Source organism: Salvia splendens, chromosome 5 (assembly GCF_004379255.2).
Source record: "Salvia splendens isolate huo1 chromosome 5, SspV2, whole genome shotgun sequence".
In the NCBI taxonomy this organism is placed as follows: Eukaryota; Viridiplantae; Streptophyta; class Magnoliopsida; order Lamiales; family Lamiaceae; genus Salvia; species Salvia splendens.
Window position 1 is genome coordinate 34,764,177 of NC_056036.1, and position 13,001 is coordinate 34,777,177.

The following is a 13,001-nucleotide window of genomic DNA, read 5'->3' on the forward strand; positions in this document are numbered from 1 at the left end:
TAAGAGGGATGTAGAAAGAAACAATAATTAAAGTATTGTTGGTGGAGAACGAGTCACGCCTCATAAGAGAGAAAATAGTTTCCAAATTTAGAAAGTACATATTATCGAGAGGGGGACTAAAAAAGAAAGAATTCACATTCTTGTGAGAAAGAGGGAGTATAAGTTTAATTAAATCAATAACTTAACATACTTTAATTACGACATCACAAATTAATTTTAGAATAAGTTGATTAGACTTGAGTATTTAACAAAAATAAATTTTTTAGAAAATAAAATTAAAATATTAACAAAAAAGTATAAAGTGTCAGATAAAATAAATTATAAACGAAAAAGAATATATACTTGAAGATATTGTAATAGGATTGTATAAGTATTTTAGCTTATAAATCTAATTGAATTTTAAAATATATTTGAGTGTTTAAATTTAAAAAGTGTACCATAGTAAAAATAATTATATCATAAAAAATAAAATAAATATATATAGTAATATTAAAAATGCAAAGAAATAAATATGTTGCATATTTGTTGGTATACTTTTTTATAAGCTTATAAATCTAAGTGAATTTTAAAATATATTTGAGTGAGTTTAAACTAAAAAGTGTTCCATAATGAAAATAATATCATAAAAAATATATATACATAATACCAAAATTAAGATATCACTAAAAATGAAAAGAAATAAACACGTTGCAAATTTTCTGGCATATTAAACTTATTGTTTAAAATTTGTCTATTGAAGATTTACTTTTTATTGGAACTATGAACGTGTAATTAATGCATAGCTTTTATTCAAATTTCAAAATTAAGAAGAGAGGGGATTCTTAGTTCTGATTTAATTAAACGAAAACAAAGAGAGGGTTAGAAAAGTCTTTTTAACTTGTCCACTAACTACCATTAATACTTTAATATATAATTAATATGTTAAATTACTTATATAATCTTGTGTGGTTGACTATAATATGGTTGTTTTGCATCACTCTTAAGAAAATTGAGGAGTTTTCCGGAAAAGAATTCTCCCAAATTAAGGAGCCATAAATGTGTACAGCAGTGCTAAACCGTCTATGTATTTATATATCATCCACCGTCACAGAATTTATGACAAAGTTTATGGAAAAAATGAACAGTTTACAGCTATAGAAAAACGACAACGTTTCAATATAATGAATTTAAACTTGCCCACAGTTAGATACGAGCCGACAAATATTGACTTTCTTGCCACGTTAATTAGACATTAATTCTGCAACTAATCTTCTAACTACCTTCATAATTAAGCAAAAATTACGAAATAAAAAAAAATTGAATTTACACAGTAAAATGGATAAATTGCGTACGTGTAGTGGAAAATTGTGATTTCTTTTCAAGGTGTCTTATGTAAAGACATGTTTATCCTCCCGCGGATGAGAAAAAAAAATTACTACTTCATCCGTCCCATAAAGATTGTCTCATTTCCTTTTCACACTCGTTTTACAAAAATAATAATAAATAATTAAAGTAGAGAGATAGTAAAGTAAAAAAAAGAATAACGTAGAGAATAATCTTACCTATATTATTCTTTCTCTTATTTTACTTTTTTCAACTTTACCTATTTATTATTATTTTTGTAAAACGAGTGCAAAAATATGAACTGGGACAATCTTTCTGGGACAGAGGGAGTATTAAGGTAAAGGTGAGGGTATTCTTCTAATGATTAATCCCGGCTTCTCCTCTTAGCCATGTTAAAAATTCATTTCAGACTCGGAGTTACAAGTGAGTGAGAAGATCCAAAACATAGCAATAATAGCAAATACCAACTACCCTCTAATGCATTTATCCAAATTAATAGAGAGAAGCATCAAACAAACACAGAAAAACCAAGGGAAAAGGAGCATCTCAACACATAGGAAGATACTGGCCAACAAGTACCTTACCCTTCGGTCCAACTTCTAAGGGTGTCCACAATAAGACGGACACCCCAATAGCCCTGCCCCAGTTTTTGTTCATAGCCCCAGTTTTTTTGTCCATAGCCCTAAAATTTTGTTTCCGCCCACTATAGTGGACACTTCCAATAACCCCTTAATTTTATAATCAATTTTCATTTTAAAATGTTTTTATCAATTGTTTGTATATTTTAAGTCAATTAGAATTAAAATTATCAGGCTGAAAATTACTCAAAAAACACATAATTTAATTAAAAAAATTAAAACCAAAGACCAATCTTGTTTATTAGCTTTTTAAATAGTACTAAATGGGTTAGACCAAATCATTTTAATTGGAGTAACTTGATCAAATTAATCAAAACCCATTTAAAAAAGCCCAATGCAATTCATATAAGCCCAATGCAATTGACCAAATTAATCATAAATTGGAGTCATCTTCTTCCTCGCGAGTATCTTCTTCCTCGCGGCTTCAGATTTGATCTGCATTTTTTAATTTAATTGAATTAAAAAAAATAAAAAATTCACCGACCCCCCCGCGCCGGACACCGCTGCACTATAGCAGCCCCGCCTATTCGCCGCGTGCCCCGCCTATTCGCCGCGTCCGCCCCGGAGTCGCCGCGTCCTCGCCCCAAACTCGCCGAATGCGCGTCCGCCGCCTACCGCCCCCATCTCCTCGTCCACCCTGGGGGCGAACATCTCCTCTACTATGGACCGCTCCGAGATCGCCGCGAGGCGCGGCTATAGCCGCGCCTAACCATTGTGGACACTCTAAGGTCACTCAAGTTGTTGGTGAAGGACTCTGTTTGGGTGGTGAAACTCGGACACCAACTTTTAATACACAATACTCCATCCGTCCGCCATTAGGAGTCTCATTTCTTGGCGATACGAGTTTTAAGAAATGTTAAGAAAAGTGGGTGGAAAAAAGTTAGTGGAATATGAATCCCACTTGTATATATTAGTTTTAAATAAAATGTGAGTGGAATGAGTTAGTGGAAGATGAGACTCTATTACCATTCACGGTAAAAGTGAACCGGGACTCCTATTCGCGGACGAACTACAATGAAAAAAAAAGGGACTCCTATTCGCGGACGAAGAGAGTATATCTTAGGCGTCAAATAAGTTTTTCTTGTTAACTTGATCAACGGAGTATTCTCCAAGAGATAAAAACCGTTATACTGCATTAAACATTATTTGTGTACGTACTGTTCTCATTTAATCCATGTTTATATACTCCCTCAGTCCGCCATTAGGAGTTCCGTTGACTTTTCTGTATTCGTTTTATAAAAATGATAATAAATAGTTAAATTGTAAAGTAAGAGAGAGAATAATACAGAGAAGAGCCTCAAACATATACTCTCTTCGTTCCACAAGAGTATACACCCATGTTTTTAGTCCGTCCTACAAGAGTATGCACTTTCTAATTTAAAAAACTTTTTTTCGTATCTAATGAGGTGAGACTCATTCTCCACTAATAATACTTTAATTACTTTTTCTTTCTATCTCTCTGTACTTTACCAATTGTGCATTAAAAACTCGTGTCTAATCAAAAGTGCATACTTTTGTAGGATGAAGGGAGTATTAATTTCACAAATTACATACAAACAAAAGCTTGATTTTATCCATTTTATTAAATAATTTCAAATTCATACATAAAAGAACAAACTAAACTTTAATGTTTATGTCATTTATCAAGGTATTAAAAAATAAATAACAATGAGAGCAGTGCTTATCGATGATACTCATATTTAGCAATATTTTTTCTAAAATGTGTAGTATATTATATATGTGTACATACGTGTATGTGTTTTTTGTTTAATAGCTGCCTAATCTATGCATAAACTTGAACTATGTGTGTATTACTAACTATCTTGTACTTACCCTTTTGTTGAAGAAATATGTACGTACCCTGGCCTTATTAATTCATGATCTCGTGTTAGCTATTTGATAATAGGTACATCTAAACCATAAAGTAGTTGGTAGGTATTGATAATATACATACAATTAATGCACCATGATAATGTATACTACACCACAATGAAGCTAAGCCATCCCTCCATCCATCTATATAACAGCTCAGCTACGTACCCCTTCATCTATCAACTGCATTCATTCATTCATTTACAAAACAAAATAAACAAGACAGTTAGAGAGAAGATGTCTCTAGTGACAGACGCGATCAGAGCGGCGGCGTCGGAGATGTACCACGGCGACGAAATCTGCAGGGAGAAATCGAAGCAGCTGCTGACGGAGATGGGGCTGCCCAACGGGCTTCTGCCGCTCAAGGACATCGTGGAAGTCGGGTACGTGAAGGAGACTGGCTTCGTGTGGCTGATTCAGAAGAACAAGTGCGAGCACCGCTTCGAGAAGATCGGGAAGCCAGTCCAGTACGCCATGGAGGTCACCGCCTACATCGAGCCCAACCGGATCACCAAGCTCACCGGCGTCAAGGCCAAGGAGCTCCTGCTCTGGGTCATGCTTAGGGAGATCTACGTCGACGTTCCTCCCACCGGCAAGATCACCTTCAAGACCCCCACTGGCCTCTTCCGCACTTATCCCGTCGACGCCTTCCAGCTTCAAGACGACGACAACAACCACAACAACAAGAACGAGAACGAGATCGAGAAGAAGCCCGCGATTAATGGACTCAAGGAGGAGCCCAAACCGGCCGTGGAAATCAAGGAGGTTTGAATCTGATTAGTGTCACAACTCAAAATATATTGTGACTTGTGCTAATTAATATGTATGTTAAAATATTACTTTTATATAACATGAATTCTCAATTTTCATATTTTTTTGAATGTGTTGGTTTAATTTATGGAAAATATATTTGTATGGATGTAACGGAAAAATTAACTTTATTCTAACTCCCAAGTCCTAACAAAGACCATGTACCAACTGCCCAATCTAATGACTCAAATTATGCCACGTGGAATTTTGAATATGAGGCACTCTTCTATATGGGTAGTATATACTTACCTGAAATCTCTCAAAGACTCAAACATTGACATATTTTCATCCTCCATATATTTAAACATATCTTCCAAATTAAAAGCTGTGGATGTGTGATTTATTACAACTTAATTGTTATTTTATTCCCTATATATTGATATCTCCGATGCATTAAGATCCACTCCATGCACAATTCGATTTTTGAATTATGTTGAAAAGGTTAAGATCAACAACCTTCATTAATTCCTGTTGCTTTCCTTTTTGTTTCATTTTTAAAATTTGGACAATATTATCCACATAGTTTTTTTCAAACTTCTAATCATCAAGTAGTCTATGCTTTTACATGTTTAATACATATATTATCACTCAAAGTAAGTTAGAAATAGAGAGAAAAAGTCATTTGAGGTAACAAAACTTCGACCTTAGCTTTAGCAACATTATCACTCAAAGTCACTTAATACACAATACTCCATCCGTCCATTATAATTTGCCACCATTTAACTCGACACACATTTTAAGAAATGTAATAGAAAGTGAGTTGAAAAATTAGTGATATATGAGTCATACTTTTATATATTAATTTTATAATAAAATGTGAGTGAAAATGAATTAGTGGAACGTGGAGTGCACTACCAAAAATGGTAGTAAAAGTGAAAGGTGATAAATTTTTAGAGATAGACGAAAATAGAAATAAGTGACAAATTTACATGGACGGATGGAGTAATAATTTTTAGCATATAGGTACAAGTAAATGAAGCAACGCCACCTTTTAGTAAGTAGTATTTGTCTATGATAAGAAATCATTCACAACTAACTACTCTCCACTCAAAGTAATACACAATGATAATTTTAACATGTACGAGTAAATGAGGGCTGAGCCGAGGCAATGCCTAAATTATAATAGCATTAGTAATGGTGATCTATTTCCGGAGCCTATCTCAGAGCCTATTTTCATTTCTTTTTCTTCCGCTTCATGTCGGACATTTTATTGCTGAAGTTCATATCACCGTAGAAAGAAGTAATAAAGTTGAAATTGAGATTGGAAAGGGATGAATGTGAATTGATGGAGAATGAGGTATATATAATGGATTAAAAATTAAATTAAATTTTAAAAATAAAAATAAAAAGTGGATTCGGCCCCATCATTGGCCCGAACCCCCGCAATGGAGGCCCATCGCAGGCCGATATGCCATCGGCTGGGGCGATCACTCGGCGCAGGGGCGGAGGAGTTGGGGGTGGAGATGGGCTCCCTCCCCATAATGGTGACCTATCCGAGCCGATAAGGGGGCCGATCGATCAGCCCTTGCGATCGGCCTCCATTGCTGGTGCTCTAAGTATATGTCCATGATAAAAATCATTCACAACAAACAATTTTCCAATGGTTTCTTTCCAGATTGTAACTAAATTTATTCCTAAATATTAGTGATCTCAACCACCCTTGATTTCTTGGAAAAAAAAAAAAACCATCCTTGATTTCTTTGCCGGTTGTAGCTAAATTTATTCGTAAATATTAGTGATAGAATTTGATTAGAATACAAGAATTGAAAATATGCGTCATAAAAAATGCGACATTAACTGCCGAATTCAGAATTTCCGTATATATATTATATACTTGATACTTCCCTCTTGATATTTGAATCCTCCCTCCGCAATCCCTTCCCCTCTTCCCATTTCTGGAATCCATTCCATTTTCTTTTACTTTTCTTCTAATCCGGATTAACTAAATCGTCTCTCCTCAACATCCCATTAATCTTCCCCACAACGAAAGAAATGGCCACCATTTTCAAATTCAAGAACATGAAGCCATGTTCCAGAATCCTGTCGCCCTCCAAGAACGTGGGCGTCCCTCTTCCCAAATCCTCCAATTTCTCATCCATTCCTAATCACTTCTCCGCTTCCCAATTTCGTAACATTCTTGGTCGGACCCAGAAGCGGAATTCGACATTGTCTTCGACATGGGGCCAATCGAGAATCTTCTCCAGCTCCGGCGGTTTCAATTTCAGCAAGAAGGCGAGGGCCCATTTCGCGGTTGCCAGAGCTGCGCCGCATTTGAGGAATTTCTCGGCGCCGGTGGAGAGGCACGTCAGCGACAAGAAATGCGATCGGATTTACGTGAAGGGAGGCATCAATGTGAAGCCTACGCCGGAGGATGAGGGAGTTGAAGAGGGCAGGGAGAATGTGCGGAAGAATGAGTGCTCGAGGGAGGCGATGCTTGCGGAGGCGGGGAAGGAGGAGACTGATGTGGAGAAGGAGGCTTGGAGGCTGCTGAGGAACGCCATCGTCACGTATTGCGGGAGCCCCGTGGGCACTGTGGCGGCAAATGATCCCGACGACAAGACGCCGCTTAACTACGATCAGGTGTTTATACGTGATTTTGTCCCTTCTGCCTTTGCTTTTTTGCTCAAGGGTGAGGGTGAGATCGTCAAGAACTTCTTGCTTCACACTCTGCAGCTGCAGGTACTCCCTCTTTCTCAATCATCCTGATCGACTCTTTGCAAAAGATGGATTGTGGATTACACTGCATTAGTTGAGTAGCTGATCGTTTGACTTAATCATTGATGTATGTGGCTACTTGATAAAAGAATGTTCCTTATCTTCCCTGGTTTTGTAGCATACTTGATTAATCATTGATGTGGCTACTTTACTGACGTTCCTTCGTTTTCTTATATCATCTTGATCGACTCTTTGCTTTTATTGCATTGTTTTGTGATACTCTACGATGAATCATCAGGACTTACTATATAGAGAAAGATGGATTGTGGATTACACTGCATTTGTTGAGTAGCTAATCTTTTACTACTAGTTTGACTTAATCATTGATGTGGCTACTTGATTCATTTTTCTTTATTGCCTGGTTTTGTAGAATACTTGATTAATCATTGATGTGGCTACTTGATTCATTTTCCTTTATTTCCTCGCTGTTTCAAGAGCTGGGAGAAAACGGTGGATTGCTATAGTCCTGGACAAGGCCTAATGCCAGCAAGTTTTAAAGTTAGATCTGTTGCCGTAGATGATGATAAGTCTCAGGAAGTTCTTGATCCAGATTTTGGGGAGTCGGCTATTGGACGTGTTGCTCCTGTAGATTCTGGTATGCAAGTTGTTTCTTTATTAGGTTCTTTTTCTTCTCTGTTTACTTTACCTGTGTTTAGCAGTGAACCTCAATGACGGATACATTTAAGCTGTTGGCTGAATTTAATGGCTTCATGTTTTAGTTTTCATTTCTGTGATGTTGCAACTGTTTTTAATTTATCTAGGACTCTGGTGGATTATCTTACTACGAGCTTATGGGAAGCTCACGGGGGACTACTCGTTGCAGGAAAGAGTGGATGTCCAGACAGGGATAAAACTTATTATAAACCTCTGTTTGTCAGATGGCTTTGATATGTTTCCTTCTTTACTTGTTACTGATGGTTCCTGTATGATAGATCGTCGAATGGGTATTCATGGTCATCCATTAGAGATTCAAGTAAGTTTGCTGCATATCCTCGTAAGAATTGTTTGTTTCTTAGCAGATTTATTATCTAGTTTATATTGTCAGAATGATAGTTTGTTATGGGATTCTTAAATTTTTTTGGAAGTTTAAGAACGATGAGTTTACTCATCGACTGCAAGTCAACTTTATACAAGTGTCATGAATGATTCATTTTAATTTTATTTTGCAGTCCTTATTTTACTCAGCTCTCCGGTGCTCTCGTGAGATGCTTGAAATAGAGGAGGGATCCATGAATTTGGTGAGGGCCATCAACAATAGACTGAGTGCATTGTCTTTTCACATCAGGGAGTATTATTGGGTCGATCTGAAGAAAATTAATGAGATCTATCGTTATAAGACTGAGGAGTACTCGACCGAAGCCACTAACAAGTTTAATATCTACCCTGATCAAATTCCTCATTGGTTAATGCACTGGATTCCTGAGACGGGCGGTTATCTCATTGGCAACCTGCAGCCGGCTCATATGGATTTTAGGTTCTTCACCCTCGGAAACCTCTGGTCTATCATTTCATCTCTGGGTACTCCAAGACAGAATGAGGCTGTACTGAATCTGATCGAAGCCAAATGGGATGATCTTATTGGTCAAATGCCACTTAAAGTGTGTTACCCTGCAGTCGAGTCAGAGGAGTGGCGAATAATCACTGGAAGCGATCCCAAGAATACGTAAGATCCCATAACTACATTACCATAAATTGCTTTCATGTAGATGTAGTTTTGTAGTATGTATATCTTATAAAATCTGAGTGATTATTGCAGACCTTGGTCGTATCATAATGGTGGATCCTGGCCAACACTTCTATGGCAGGTAAGAATATCTTATATAAAAATGACAGATCATGTGATGCTTAAATGTGTGTTTTGTGGTGTAGTTGATGAATTGATTTGTTTAAGCAGTTCACGCTGGCGTGCATGAAGATGCGTAGGACGGATATGGCGAAGAAGGCTCTGGACATAGTTGAGAAACGGCTTCCTATGGATGGGTGGCCTGAATACTACGACACAAAGAACGGGAAGTTCATAGGGAAGCAGGCGCGGTTGTACCAGACATGGTCTATTGCAGGATACCTGACATCGAAGATGCTGATGGAGAAGCCGGATGCAGCTGCCCTTTTGTTGTGGGAGGAAGACTACGATATTCTCGAAAACTGTGTTTGTGCTGTGAGCAACTCCAACCGGAAGAATTGCTCGCGCATGCTTGCCAAGTCTCAGATTTTGGTCTGATCTATTCTACTTTGGATCAAGAAAACACCATTCATATAATGGTGCTGTGCTGTACTGTACTGTACAGACGATAGGTTAGTAGTTGTTTTTTTACAATTGTGAAATGTTAGAGATGTCAAATGTTGTATACTAATATAGCAAGGAAAATAGGAGAGCCCCATATATTTTGTAATGGTGGCGTGGCCAGGATTAAATTCATATATGAATTTGAGTCACATTTCTCTTTTTTTCCATCATTACTACTTATCTAATTACAAACTGAAAACTAAAAAAATATTTTAAAAAGAAAATATTTCTCTTAGGCTGAATTATTGATGGTAGTAGAAATTATAAAATAGGTTGTGCGTCATGTATTTGGATGAAAGAGAATTATATTATTAAAAAAGTCTTCTAAAGGCGTCTACTTGTTAATTGATAATTACTGCTCCATAGACCATCCACAATGGATGCCCGATCTTACGCCCGATCGCCCGAGATCGAGCGTCCTCGAGCATCCACTATAAGCGCCCGAGCCCGAGCCGTGCGACCGAAAGATTGGTCGTCCCGATCTCTCGCCCGATCCATCGGGCGCCCGATCGGGCATCTATTGCAGCCCCGCGCCTGAGCCCGATCTCTTCGGTTTTTGTGTTTAACTTTTTTTTAATTCTTTAAACCCTAATTAAACCACTATAAATACCCAATCCTCATTCACTTTTCACACACCAATACTTTCTACTCTACTCACTTTATCTTCTCTTTTCTCATTTTTCACACTTTCAAGAATGGATCCGAGTCAATTCCCAAACCTTCATGGTGTCGACGACAATATGCTGATGTTTGGCGGTAGAGGCGGCGCCCGGCCACAAAGACTACCGGGTTGAGACGCCTGAATCTGTAGGGTCCACTTATGTTTCGGACTATGAGTTCGATCCGTTCTTCAACACCGACGCGTATCGGGTTGAGGACATGGTGCCTAGTTGTGGGCAACCTTTTTCCCCCCGAGCCGCCGATGAGGAAGAAGAAGATGGCGGGGAAGGAAAAGGCGCCATCCGTCCCAATCTCACTCCCATCCAACGAGCTCAACGAAGAGTACGCAACAGGGCGTACTGACTATAAGTTGGAGGAGTACGTGAAGGTGGCTTAGTGTTGGGTCGATATATTGGAGGATTCGATATGCGCCAACAACCAGACTTCGTCCAGGATGTGGGATCGCATTGAGGCCAAATACAACGAGGTGAAACGGATTTGGGAGTACAAGCAGACCAAGGTTCAGCTGCGCAAGTGTTGGGATCAGATCAAGCTCCACGTTAACAACTTCTGCTATATTTACAACATGAAAAGGGACCCAAGGGGCAGCGGTGAGAGTATGGAGGATGTCCTCAAGAAGTCGATGTCCGAGTACCATTCTCAGTTCAAGACGTACAATGTTTGGTTGATCTTGAAGGACAAGACGAAGTTCAACGGAGGGATACTGGTTGGATCCTCGGCTGCGAAGCGGACGAAGAACACCGCTAGTGGCGGTTACACGAGCAGCGGCCCATCTCCCGTGTGGATCTGAACGCTGAGCCGGAAGGGAGTTCCGGCACTCCTACGTCTACTTTTAGATGTCTCATTGGTACCAAGGATGCCAAAGCCCAGGCCAAAGGGAAGGCGAAGGCAGCCGCATCTGGATCGGCTCCCCCGCAGGCTGCGCCTCCTCCGTCTGCTCAGCTTATGGCCTCAGCGATCGAGGAGTTCAAAGGTTTTCGCGAGGTGGTTGAGTATAGGTTTATACTTAACGCCCAAAACAACCTTCATCAGGAAACCGATCCGGAAAAACGATAGAGGATTGAGAGGATGATTAAGAATTTGAGCCAGAAGTTAAATTTAGATGACTAGTTAGGTTTTTTTTAAATTCAGTACTCCCTCTGTCCCACTTTAGGAGTCCCGATTGAGTTCGGCACAAGTTTTAAGAAATATAAATGAAAGTTGGTGAAAAAAAGATAGTGGAAAGTGAGTTCTACTTTTTTATATTAGTTTTATAATAAAATGTGAGTGGAAAAAGGTTAGTGGAATGTGGGGCCTAATACCATTTATGGAATATTCCAACCGGGATTCCTAAAGTGGGACACCCAAAAATGGTAAACTGGGATTCCTAAAGTGGGACGGAGGGAACAATTTAGTTTAGCAATGTAGTTTTTTTTGTGGCTAAGTATGATGTAGTTTTTTTTTTTTAATTAAGTAATTGTTTTTTTTTTGCATTTGTGGTGTTTAATATACTCCCTCCGTCCCTTAAAATTTGGCATCATTTGACTCGGCACATGTTTTAAGAAATGTAATAGAAAATGGGTTGAAAAGTTTGTGGCATGTGGGTCCTACTTTTATATATTAGTTTTAAAATAAAATATGTGTGTAAATGAATTAGTGGAATGTGGGGTCTACTACCAAAAATGGTAAAAATGGAAGGTGACAAATTTTTAGGGACGAACGAAAAAGGAAATAAGTGACAAATTTTCAGAGACGGATGGAATAATATATTTTGGTATTTTAGTAATTAAAAACAAAATTAAAAAATAATAGTATTAAAAATTAAAAGCAAATTAAGTTTAATTGATAGGGTACCACTATGGCTCCACCATTACAGAAAGAAGGGGCATGCTGATGTGCCTCCCACTAGGGCATCCACTATGGATGCTCGTATAACCGTTGTGCAGGTTGCATGCATTTTAAATTTTCTAAGAGCATCCACAGTGGGACGGATGTCCCGACGGACTTCATAAAAACACCTCATGCCATGTCATAAGGACATCCAACTGCACTGCCACGTCATAAGGATATCCCAATGCACAATGGCGGACATCCCCAAGGACATCCCTACGAACTTCCCACAATAATAAAAATTCACAAATTCACCAAATTAAACAATTTACGGAATTAAAATTTCGACACGAATACGGAGAAAATGCAACCATTTTATTTAAAAAAAACATGCATAATTATTAAAAAAAATACATAGTTAAAAAAAATAACCTCAAGCTTCGACAAATGCGGCCCCCGTCTCACTCCTCATCGTCCCCGCTACCAGTCCCGTCATCACAATCGGGCAGGGGTGGCATCCCCAAATCGCATCGCATACTGTCGATGACATCCTTCAGCATAATCTTGTATAAGGGGTCAGTCGTTGAAAGCCACTTCTCCATGGTGATTAAAAGTAAATCATGCTGCTGTATGCGGGCGAGTGCGGGGAGCTCGGGATCGATCTGGGAAGGAGCTGCCGATTAGACCTCGGGTTCGGACCCGCTGGCGCTTCCCCTAGCCATCCGCATTGCGGACTTTTGCCCAACCGGGCAACGGCGGCAGGATTGAGGGGTCGGGAACTCTGCCTCGGCTTCAGGGAGTTCGTGGGAACCGACACTGCTGTTGTACTCCCCAGAGGAGTTGATCTTCATCCGCTTCGGCCAGCT

General features: G+C 38.8%; 2 protein-coding genes across 2 annotated transcripts; both read left to right on the forward strand.

Annotated features, from left to right (window-relative positions):
- The first annotated feature begins 3,975 nt into the window (after positions 1-3,975).
- Positions 3,976-4,706, forward strand: LOC121802942. Its single transcript, XM_042202636.1, has one exon. It carries the CDS (start codon positions 4,071-4,073, stop codon positions 4,602-4,604), a length of 534 nt encoding a protein of 177 aa, XP_042058570.1. The 5' UTR covers positions 3,976-4,070; the 3' UTR covers positions 4,605-4,706.
- Positions 4,707-6,517: 1,811 nt separating this feature from the next.
- LOC121801811 (alkaline/neutral invertase A, mitochondrial-like) lies at positions 6,518-9,815 on the forward strand. Its single transcript, XM_042201227.1, has 6 exons — positions 6,518-7,322; positions 7,794-7,953; positions 8,120-8,331; positions 8,528-9,021; positions 9,115-9,163; positions 9,253-9,815. The coding sequence occupies exons 1-6, from the start codon at positions 6,636-6,638 to the stop codon at positions 9,577-9,579; spliced, it is 1,929 nt and encodes a 642-aa protein (XP_042057161.1). The 5' UTR covers positions 6,518-6,635; the 3' UTR covers positions 9,580-9,815.
- The last annotated feature ends 3,186 nt before the right edge of the window (positions 9,816-13,001 follow it).

What these genes read in the sequence shown, in the direction of transcription:
- LOC121802942 (XM_042202636.1), top strand. Translation starts at nt 4,071, where the DNA reads ATGTCTCTAGTGACAGACGCGATCAGAGCGGCGGCGTCGGAGATGTAC.
- LOC121801811 (XM_042201227.1), top strand. Translation starts at nt 6,636, where the DNA reads ATGGCCACCATTTTCAAATTCAAGAACATGAAGCCATGTTCCAGAATC. An exon ending in TGTTGCTCCTGTAGATTCTG is followed by an intron (nt 7,954 to 8,119) that starts GTATGCAAGTTG and finishes TAATTTATCTAG; the next exon opens with GACTCTGGTGGATTATCTTA. An exon ending in GTCATCCATTAGAGATTCAA is followed by an intron (nt 8,332 to 8,527) that starts GTAAGTTTGCTG and finishes TTTATTTTGCAG; the next exon opens with TCCTTATTTTACTCAGCTCT.